The sequence below is a fragment of the Acomys russatus genome, chromosome 3, assembly GCF_903995435.1.
Source record: "Acomys russatus chromosome 3, mAcoRus1.1, whole genome shotgun sequence".
NCBI classification, from domain to species: domain Eukaryota; kingdom Metazoa; phylum Chordata; class Mammalia; order Rodentia; family Muridae; genus Acomys; species Acomys russatus.
In genome coordinates, this window is record NC_067139.1 from 43,235,717 (window position 1) to 43,246,275 (window position 10,559).

Consider the following 10,559-nt stretch of genomic DNA (forward strand, 5'->3'; position numbering starts at 1 on the left):
GGAACACAGTCAAAGTCTCTCCAATTTGTTTCTTTTTTTGAGTTTTCAAGATAAGGTTTCTCTGGCTTTGGCTGTCCTGGAAATCTGTGTAGACCAGGCTGGCCTCAAACTCAGATATCCACCTTTGCCTCCTGGAGTGCTGGGATTAAGAGGGTACACCACCACTGTCCAGCTTGACAGTAATAATACTCCAAGACTTCCACACATTATTTTATGAATAGAAATACAATTACTCATAGGTAGGAATCCCCTTTATTCCTTATCAAAACACATTAACATCAAATGTAGATAATATACTTTTTAGACATATAAGTTATCTTCTGGGGTATATCAGGACTCTGGCGTTCTTATCTTGGCCCTTCTAGTGAAAGAGGGCACATTTTCATATTAATCTTATTTAAAGATTTAGACAACAGTAACAGACAAAGAAAGCACAGCATCTAGGGCGGGGAGTGGAGAGTATTCCCCTCAGAAACACATTTAAACTTCTTACCTTACAGAGACACCTGCTGCTGCTTTACACTAACTTTATGACTGGTTAAGTCTTGCAGTACACATCAGGTAAAGTCCCAACAAGTATCAACAAGTATTTTAAATAAATTTCAATGACTTGACATTCAAAGTCCAAATTAGACATTCAGAGTCTTCTTTACTGCAAATATGATGTCTTTGACCTGAGGTATGGCGCTGTCTTCTAGGATCTTTGCATAAGGCATCGGGACATCAGCCCCAGTGACACGAACAGCAGGAGCATCAAGGAAATTGAATGCAGGGCCTAGGGAAGAAAGGAGGCTCGCCTGAGAGGCAGACTTGGGATTCAGGAAGAGAAAAGAAAGTACTAGCCGGGCGTGGTGGTGCACGCCTTTAATCCCAACACTCAGGAGGCAGAGGCACGTGGATCACTGTGAGCTCAAGGCCAGCCTGGTCTACAAAGTGAGTCCGGGACAGTCAAGGCTAGGAAGAGAAACCCTGTCTGGAAAAACCAACACTTTTACAACACTTACCCTAAGGACAGAAACCCTAACTGACAAGTTGAAGCTTTAGCTCTCTTCCCAGTGTTCACTACAGTCTGACTGCATCTAGAACCAAGTTTTTGTTTTTGTTTTTGTTTTTCTTAAATACCTTCCATGATTCTGGCACAAATCTCAGCTCCTACTCCAAATTGTGGCCAGCCTCCTTCCACAGTTATGAGATGGTTTGTCTTCATGACACTGGCTTCTATAGTTTCAATGTCCATTGGCCTGATGGTACGCAGATTTATTACCTAAAGACAACGCAAGAAATAGGCTTTATAGAATCTGAGAGACAAATACAGCTGTGACCCCCCCCCAAACACCACTTCTTTTTTTTTGTTAATCTCTGGATCTGAGAAAACTGAATCTGCCTTTCAATAGGTGCACAAACATGGAGACTAAAAGGAAAACCAGAGCGAGCCTGTAACCTCACCACTTGGGAGGCTGAGGCAGGATGACCCAAGTTTGCAGACAGTGTGGGCTACACAGTGAGACCGTGTCTCAAACAAGCAAAAAGTAAAATGAGAATTTGTAAGTAAAGATCCCAGCCCAGAAAGATTCCTTACCTACAGGATTCACTCACCCTCTTGGCTTCAACATCCCTCTTACCAAAATAAATAGCCAAGTGGCAATGCGCACGGGTCCCTATACCATGACACCCAATTAGTCAGTTACTTCTGAAGTCCAGCTCCCAGGCTGGATCTTGGGTGTGTGCTTGTATGTGCACATATGTGAAGAATCAGCGATGACCTCAGGTTTCTTCCTCAATTGCTTTCTGCCTTTTTTTTTTTTTTTTTTAAAGAAATGGTATCACTGAATCTGGAGCTAACTGGCTGGTTGGACTGCCTGGCCAGGTTACCAAGCCCAAGGAATCCTCCTAGCACTATGTCCCCAGTGCTGGGGTAGCAAGCTAAGGCTGTCACAGTTGGCTTGTTCTGTTGTTGTTTTAAGATTTATTTATTATTATGTATACAGTGCTTTGCCTGCATGCATTCACAGCTTCTGGAGAGAGAGAGAGAGAGAGAGAGAGAGAGAGAGAGAGAGAGAGAGAGAGAGAGAACATGCATGCATGCACACAATACCACGTAGAAGCTTGCTGTGCCGTACATGTAGAATTCAGCAGTAGTTGGTTCCCCAACTACTAAGTGGCTCCTAGGGATCAAGCTTCGACCGTCAGGTTTGGCAGCACCTTCCCCTGCTAAGCCGACTCACCAGCCTTGGGCCTTGTGTTCGTTTTTGTTTTTTGAGACAGGGTTTCTCTGTGTAGCTCTAGCTGTCCTGGACTCCCTTTGTAAACTAGGCTGTCCTTGAACTCACAGAGATTTGCCTACCTTTACCTCCCTGAGTGCTAGGATTAAAGGCATGCACCACCACTCCCAGTTCAGCCCTGGGTCTTAAAAGGAGATTTTTCGGTCTCAAACCCTGCCCCCCCCCCCCCCCCCGCACACTACCTCACATTCGATTCCCTCCTTAGACAACACAGCTGCAGCTTCTAGGCAGTGGCCCACTGGTCTTGAATGGGCAACTACAGTGATGTGGGTTCCTGAAATAAAGTGGTCACAGACTACAGGTCAGAGGAACTAATGCAGCACGCTGAAGCCAGCTATAGCTTAATCTTATCAAACCTTCAGCTTATTTCATTACGCTATGCAATGAAATTGTATTTATGGACACAAAATACAACCTACCAGACGGATTAAGAAAAGCCTAACTTTTTAAGTCAAACTGCGTAGCAGTAACTTCTGACCTGTATAAACAAACAAAATGGCTACAGTAAATGTTCACGTGTACCAGGGTGTTCCTACCTTGCCTTTCGATCTTGGCTTTTCCGATGGGAATCAGGAAGTCTTTCGACTGAGCTTCTGCAGGAAGTTCAAATGCTACGCCATACATCAGTTCGTTCTCCAGCATCACCACTGCAAGACAGCTTCAGCTCTCAGACAGCGGCCAGACCCGCGGCCCAAACGCACACACACTGAAATCACCCTGGGAGCAAGAAGCTGCCTTCTATCACATCTAGAAGCTTCAGGCTGGCTCACATGCTGACACCTGCACTCTGGGCAAACAGGGCAAACCTATGGTTTGGGTATGCAGTGAATAACAAGCCCCCCAGAGTGAAAAAAAACCCCACTTTTTGGGGGTAGGGGTCTGAGACAGGGCTTCTCTGTGTATTCTTGGCTGTCCTGGACTCGCTTTGCAGGCCAGGATGATCTTGAACTCACAGTGATCTGCCTGGCTCTGCTTCCGAGTGCTGGGACTAAGGGCTTGAGCCACCATGCCAGGCCTAAAAAAACATATTTTTACTATCTTTATTATCTATAAATCATTACCTATATTATATCTAAGGCTCCCAAGATGCCCTTGATGGCTCCTTATATGCAGAGAGTTCGTGTCAGTTTTTTAATGTTCAAAAGAAACCCAGGGTTACTATGCTGACCTGGATTATTATCACGAATGGCTGATTTAATAAGTCCTTTTGCATCCTCAGAATTCCAGGGGCTGACCACTTTTAAAGCCTGGGCAGTGCCCATACCACGCAGCAAAGCATTGTGAGTGCTGAGCAGCTACACCTGCTGAGGCTCCGTTAGGCCCTCTGAAGACTATGGGCACAGGCTGAAAGCCAGCAGACATGTAGTAGGTCTTGGCTGCTGAGTTTATAACGTGGTCAATGGCTTGCATAGAGAAATTGAAGGTCATAAATTCACAGATGGGCCGCAGTCCAGCCTGTCAAGTGGAAAACATCAACGTTAAAAAGACTAAATAGAACAAGGAAGAGTGGTAAATAACTACTCCATTCTTTCAACATATAAATAGTTTTTGTTTTGTTTTGTTTTTGGAAACAGGGCTTCTCTGTGTGGCCCTGGCTATCCTGGAACTCACTTTGTGAATCAGGATAGCCCTGAAATCAGAGATCCACCTGCCTCTTTTTTTTCTTTTTTTTTTTTTTAAAAAGATTTATGTATTTATGTCTCTGAGTACTCTATTTGCAAGTATGCTGCATGACAGAAGAGGGCAGATCCCATTTTAGATGGTTCTGAGCCACCATGTGGTTGCTAGTAATTGAAATTAGGACCTCTGGAAGAACAGCCAGTGCTCTTAACCACTGAGGCATCTCTCCTCTGCCTCCCCTGTCCCCCACCCCCATCTTGCGTGCTAGGATTAAAGGCGAACACCACAATGCCCATGCAAACAACATTTACAAAAATATTAAAGGAAATCTCTTTGGATAACTTCATAAATAATATTACATACCATAGCTGCACCAACCGCAATTCCAGCAAAGCCCATCTGTAAAGCAAACACCAGCCTAAGAAAAAGTCCATAGAAATTAAAACTGTGCCTACTCAACTAGCCTCTCAAAGCTTGTCTGGAAGGCTTACCTCTGATATGGGAGTATCTATGATCCTCTTGTCACCGTATTTCTTCCATAAGCCTCTGCTAACCTACAATTAAGATTCAACCCCATGACTTTCAAGTGTTTGTCAGGGTAAATGGATGCTTTTCAACTTTACATAAGTTTATTTACTTCACTTACCTTGTAAGCACCGTCATACTGGGCAACTTCTTCCCCAAGCAGAAATACCTTTTCGTCTCTTTCTAGTTCTTCATCCATACCTTGATTAATAGCTTCACGAACTGTCAGCTGGCACAGGTATATAAAGAGAAACCACGCCACAGGATTAGTTAGGATACTATGGAGGCTCCCTTCTTTATACTTACCTAGGCTGCCCAGAAATTTAGCATTTAGGCTAATAGTTCCAAGAATCTGAGGAGGCAAGACAGCAAGTCTGATGGCTTTTTTTTTTTTTCTCCAGACAGGGTTTCTCTGTGTAGCCTTGACTGTCCTGGACTGGCCTTGTAGACCAGGCTGGCCTTGAACTCACAGAGATCCGCCTGCCTCTGCCTCTGGAGTGCTGGAATTAAAGGTGTGTGCCATCACCACGTGGTGGATGGAGGAAACTGATTTTTTGGAAGTTGACCTCAAATGCACATACGCATGCTCACACACATCCACAAAGCAGATAAATGCATATCATACAAATTAAAATCCCAAGAACTTAAAAAGTAACACTTATGTCAAATAACCTTCACCAGATGTTAATGACAAGCGTCCAGAACACCCGTACTGCTTGATGTACAGGCAGGCAAGAAAACTGATGGACTGCTAAAGCAGCTCACAGGCAGTTTCCTCGTAGAAAACACGCTGGGTTGTTTTATCACTACCCGTGGAGTACAAAGAGGCCGAGAACTAGCATGGAAGTCTGATGCTGACTATTAAGCACTCACTAGTGCACAACACTTGACATCCACCATGCAGGAGCTGCTACTTCAGTATGTATCCAAAACGTGGGAACGAGCCAAATACCCGTCTTTGAAGGAATGTATAAATAAAACGTATAAAGCATATGATTCAAGCTGTCAAAGGACCAAATTCTGATGTATGTATTCTACAACATGGATGAACTTTAAAGCTACTGTGACAAGTTAAATAAGCCAGACACCAGTGGGCAAAAAATTCAACTTACATAACATTCTAGAACAAGCAAACGCATAGAGCTGGAAAAGTACAGTATGGGATATAACAACGGTTGTAGTAGTGTGAGCTACTACCCTGTAACAGTTCCTATTTCGGATGACCAAAAAAGTTCTGGAAATGAACAGCATATACAGTGAATTCATTCGACGCCAATGAACGCTGCATTTTAGCACACAAGGTTTTAAAGTTATATTTTACCACAATTCGGGCTGGGAATAAAAAAAAAAAAAAAAGTCAAGGAAGCAGCTGGTGGCTTATTAGACTGCCACCGGCCTGGCCATCAGTGCGACAAAGGCAGCGCGAATCTTCGGCAGGACGCGGCCGCCGCCAGGGCCCGCGATGCCACCCGGCGTCGGGGCAGACGCCACCCCCGGCTCTCAGGCCAGCTCTCGGGACAGAGGACTCCCTCCCGGCCTGGCCCAGCGTCGGGGGCAGATTACCTGCAGCGCTGCGGGCGCCGAGCGGTGAAAACGCCTCTTCAGCAGCCCGGAAACCTGGCGAGGAGAGAGAAGGAGGTTCATAGAAGGTACAGGCCGCCCGAGGGCGCGCCGGGGGCTGCTACCTACTTGCCGCAAGGGTCCCCGCAACAGGACAGCCACAGCCGCCATCTTGCCCGTGTCCTCTACTCGTCGCCTAATGACAACACAGAAGCGCCGCACACCCAGCCACAGCCTCCGCTTTGTGGAACCAATAGAGACTGAAGACTGCGGGGCCTGCCTTCCTGAGAGAGCCAATAGGAGGGCGCTATTCCAGAGGCCCCGCCCCCTTGGCTTTGGTAGGGCGGCTACCTATGGGCCGCTACTCTGCGAGCGTAGCCAACGGCCCGTTGCGACGTCAGCAAGCCCGACCTGGCCAGCCACGGGCCTGCCGCGGTGGTGAGCAGCTGCAGTTCCTCTCTGGCCTGGAGCACTGGAGATAACTTGGCTAACCGCCTCTCAAACAGCTAGCACGCCCTGCACACACCCGTAACTGCTGCCTGCCCTCGTGCTTGGCCTGAATCAGTGCGGCCTGATTGACCGATGCTGGAGGGACCTTAAAGCAACCCCTTTACTGGCACTTCCTCTGCCTCCTGAGTGCTGGGGTTAAAGGCGTGCTCTACCACGCCTGGCTTGGACTCTGAGATACTGGATAAAAGTGTTATATGCAAGCCGGACGTCGAGGCGCACGCCTTTAATCCCAGCACTCTGGAGGTAGAGGTGTTATGTTTAATATAAAATAAGATAGTAATGTACCAGGCAGCAGATAATTATGTTACAGAGGAGTTTATTAAATGAGCATGGGGAGAGAAGGAAAGGAGAGAGGGGTACCGCAGAGACAGACAGACAGACAGACAGAGGAAGAGAAGGGAAAGAAAGGAAGAGGAAGAGGTAAGGGTGAGGTAGGACTGTCCTTTTATATAGCCCTGGGCAGGGCCACGCCCCCATGGCAGATAGGCAGGTAGGCAGACTGAAGCAGAATCCTAAGGCGAATCTCTGAGTCCCAGCCAGCCTGGTCTACAAAGAGATTTCCAGGACAGCCAGGGCTATTACACAGAGAAACCCTGTCTCGGAAAACAATAACAAAAACAACAAACAAACAAAAGTTATTCCCTCAGTATGATGGTATGTCACATGTGCCTGTGTTTCATTCCTGTATACTATCTGCTGTATGTTTCTAGCACATTTTGTTTGCCTTACTCATCCCTTTGAGTATTTGGATTTTGTGATCGGTGCCGTGAACACTGGGATACAAATGCTACTTGAAGCACGGCTTTCAGTTTGTGTTGCTGGGGATTGAACTCTGTCACTGAGCTACACTCTAGCACTTTGGTTTTAATTCTTTCAACTATCTGGACTCAGAGGTGAAATGACTATACCGTGGGTGATTATATGGGTTTGTTTCTTGTTGTTAGTACTTGCCCACACAAAATTCCACAGCAGTTACATAGTCCACCCAAAATACACGTTTTCTTGCTATTATGAGTTTTAGATTTTAATGTGACTTTAAAGGCTGGATGTGGTGATGTATATCCCAGCTGTCAAGAGACTGAGAACCTGGAATCCTAGGCTACAGAGCAAGACCTCATCTCAACACACACACATACAGTCTCCCCCACCAATCACAAACTATGCTAAGTTAACTAAGTGAAATGTTTTTGAGTGAGAAACCTGTCCCATTGTAGGAAAACAGTTACAGGTCGTGCAGAAACTATCAGGTAAGCATCTGTCTCGCTGGAAGTCTCCAGAGAAGCAGTAATAATACGCACAGGTTAAGAAACTTAGAGGTAGCTACAGATACAGTTGTGTGAAGATTATGAAGGCTGAGAGGCCACTTATAAGCTACAGGCCAGTGGAAGAGCCAGACACCTTGATACTGTGCTGGCTCAGTGCTGGTCTGCAGGCCTGAGAACGAGAGTGTGCAAGCCTGCATTTCCGATGATGGCTGAGGACCGAAGCATGGTGTTTCTTTCCCAGGAGATAGGGAAAGAACGTGCCTTGCCTCTCCCTTTTCATCCATCTGGGCCACTAGCTGTGGATGTGGATGCACAGCAAGCTCTCCATGCAGAGAGAGCGAGAGTTTGTTCTGACTCAAAGATGAGTGAGCATGGCCTCGGAACACAGATTCAGGTTCCATGTGGAAGCATTTCATGAACTTTTATGGTCATAGGACAAAAGCAGTACAACCCCAAGCATTCAGCCTGCTTTCTTACAGAACCCAGCACCACCAGCCCGGGGATAGCACCATCCACAATCGCTAATTAAGAAAGTACTCTACAGACTTGCCTACAGCCGGATGTTTGGAGGCAGCTTCTCAATTGAGATCTCTCAGATGATTAAGGCTTGTACAGAGCTGACATAAATCTAGTCACTGCAATAGAAATGTGGGTGGCCGTACATTTTAATATCTCTAGGGTGTAGAATTGGGGATTGCTGGTCCCCAGAATAAGAGTTTTTTGTTTCTTGTTGTTATCTTTGTTGCTTTTCTGTTGAGATGATAAAGTACTCTGACCAAAGCAAGGTAAGGGAGTGTTTATTTTGACTCACAGTTCAAAGATACAGTGTATCACGCAGCAAGACAAAGTGGCAAAAACTTGAGGAAGCTGGTTGTTATGAAATAATAAGTACCTTTGGCAGGCCAGAGGCAAGGCGTGACCCTGGGAAACGACACCATGCAACAGATCTGGTACAAAAGAGGTTTAATGGGGGAGAGGAGAGAAGTGAGGACCTGGGGAAGGGGTAGAGGCAGCCAGAGAGCCTTGAGGGCAGAAAGAGAGGGCATAGAGAGAGAGAGGAGGTGGAGGCAGACACATTGGAACTCCAAGGACAGAGAGAGCTAGGGTGGTGAGCAGGTCCATTTATTTATTTTTTATTTATTATTTATTTATTTTGGTTTTTCGAGACAGGGTTTCTCTTGTAGTCCTGGCTGCCTCCAGAGTGCTGGGATTACATGTGTGCACCACCACGCTTGGCTTGAGCAGGTCCTTTTATAAGCAACACACACCTGGTGTACCTGGCTTTGGTGGGTGATGGCAGCAGGTGATGACATAGCAGTTGCTAGGTCCCTGAGAGTAGGCTAATGGAATTGCCTGTAATCTAACATTCCTTTCTTCTTGTTTAATTAAAAATGAGGAGCTAGGGCTGGGTGTGGTGACGTTTAACCCCAGCATTCGAGAGGCAGAGGCAGGTGGATATCTGTGAACCCCAGGCCAGCCTGGTCTACAGAGTGAGTCCAGGACAGACAGGGCTGTTACACAGAGAAACCCTGTCTCAAAAAACAAAACAAAAAGTGAGGAGCTAGGAAAAGGTGTTGATGAGGCAGGAATGAGGACCATGTGTTCTCTAGACTGTTTTCTGCTGTCTGGGGTGACAACATTTTGGGGGGAACCTAAGATCAAGGTGCTGATCAGGTCCTGTTTCATTCTCTGTCCAGGCTGTGGAACCATCTGGGCCTTGGAAGGTGCAGGTCTAGTTGAAGCAGTTTGTGAGGTTGGACCACCTGGGGCTAGCCACTTCAGTGTTGTCCTGGGTGCAGATTTTGAGGAAACACTTCGACTATGCTGAAATTGTGTGTGTGTGTGTGTGTGTGTGTGTGAAAGAAGATAAAGTTAGGTAGGTTAGGAAGAAACTTGTACATTTGAAACTTTAGGCTCAAGGTCTTGGCGGTTGAGGGAGAGGAGTCCCAAAACCAAGGATGGGGAAGGAATTCCCCTCCCTGCCCCTCTGGAATAGGCCAAAGGCTGTAGATGACAGGGGCACTTATCTGGAGTCCATTTGATCCATGAGAGGCCGATTACCTGACGCTTACACGAATCTTTTTAACTTTACAGAAGAGGTGAGGTTCAGGCATGCTAGCATCACCATTGTTTGTAATCTGCCCTGAAACTCACATTGCAAAGAAGGCAGTAGAGCACAGCTTTGTGTCACAGTAGAAGCGTGGGAGACGAACACTTTAATGTGAGCTCGGGGAAGACAGACAGACGCCTTCCGTGGTCTTGATTTTTAGTATGACTATAGACCATGAAAGAGGGCTCCTTCCCTCTGCCCAGAAGACCGGTGTATATAACTTAGCACAGTGACAAGTCCCTTTTAAGTCTTTACCTAGAAGAGAACCAGGGCAAATTTAAAGTGACAATAGTGGGCTGTGTGTGGGAGGCTTCACCAGAGTAGACTAACAAGTCGCCAGAACTCCACTGATGAGTGTTAACGCTCTGAACTCTGAAGTCTTAATACAACAGTAGCATAGTGAGGGGAAGGAATCAGAGTCGTTTTTCATTCCTTTTATATATCTTAAATCATTTTCTTATTACCATTTAACCTTTCATGTCCTCCAACCTTCAAAGTTTGCATTTAACAACCTTAAAACATATTCTTAGGGGACTGGAGAGATGGCTCAGAGGTTAAGAACACTGGCTGCTCTTCCAAAGGTCCTGAGTTCAAGTCCAGTAACCACCTGGTGGCTCACAACCATCTCTAATGTGATTTGATGCCCTCTTCTGACCTCCAAGTGTTGCGTGCAGGCAGAACACCGTA

General features: G+C 46.2%; 1 protein-coding gene across 1 annotated transcript; it reads right to left on the reverse strand.

The window, feature by feature from the left end:
* Positions 1–534: 534 nt before the first annotated feature.
* On the reverse strand, positions 535–6,230 carry Pdhb (pyruvate dehydrogenase E1 subunit beta). Its single transcript, XM_051139680.1, is given in 11 exon segments — positions 535–775; positions 1,123–1,264; positions 2,465–2,556; positions 2,819–2,929; positions 3,451–3,526; positions 3,528–3,737; positions 4,266–4,301; positions 4,394–4,456; positions 4,549–4,656; positions 5,991–6,044; positions 6,117–6,230. Coding segments are annotated over 11 exon segments (1,080 nt in total). The 5' UTR covers positions 6,159–6,230; the 3' UTR covers positions 535–629.
* Positions 6,231–10,559: the final 4,329 nt, after the last annotated feature.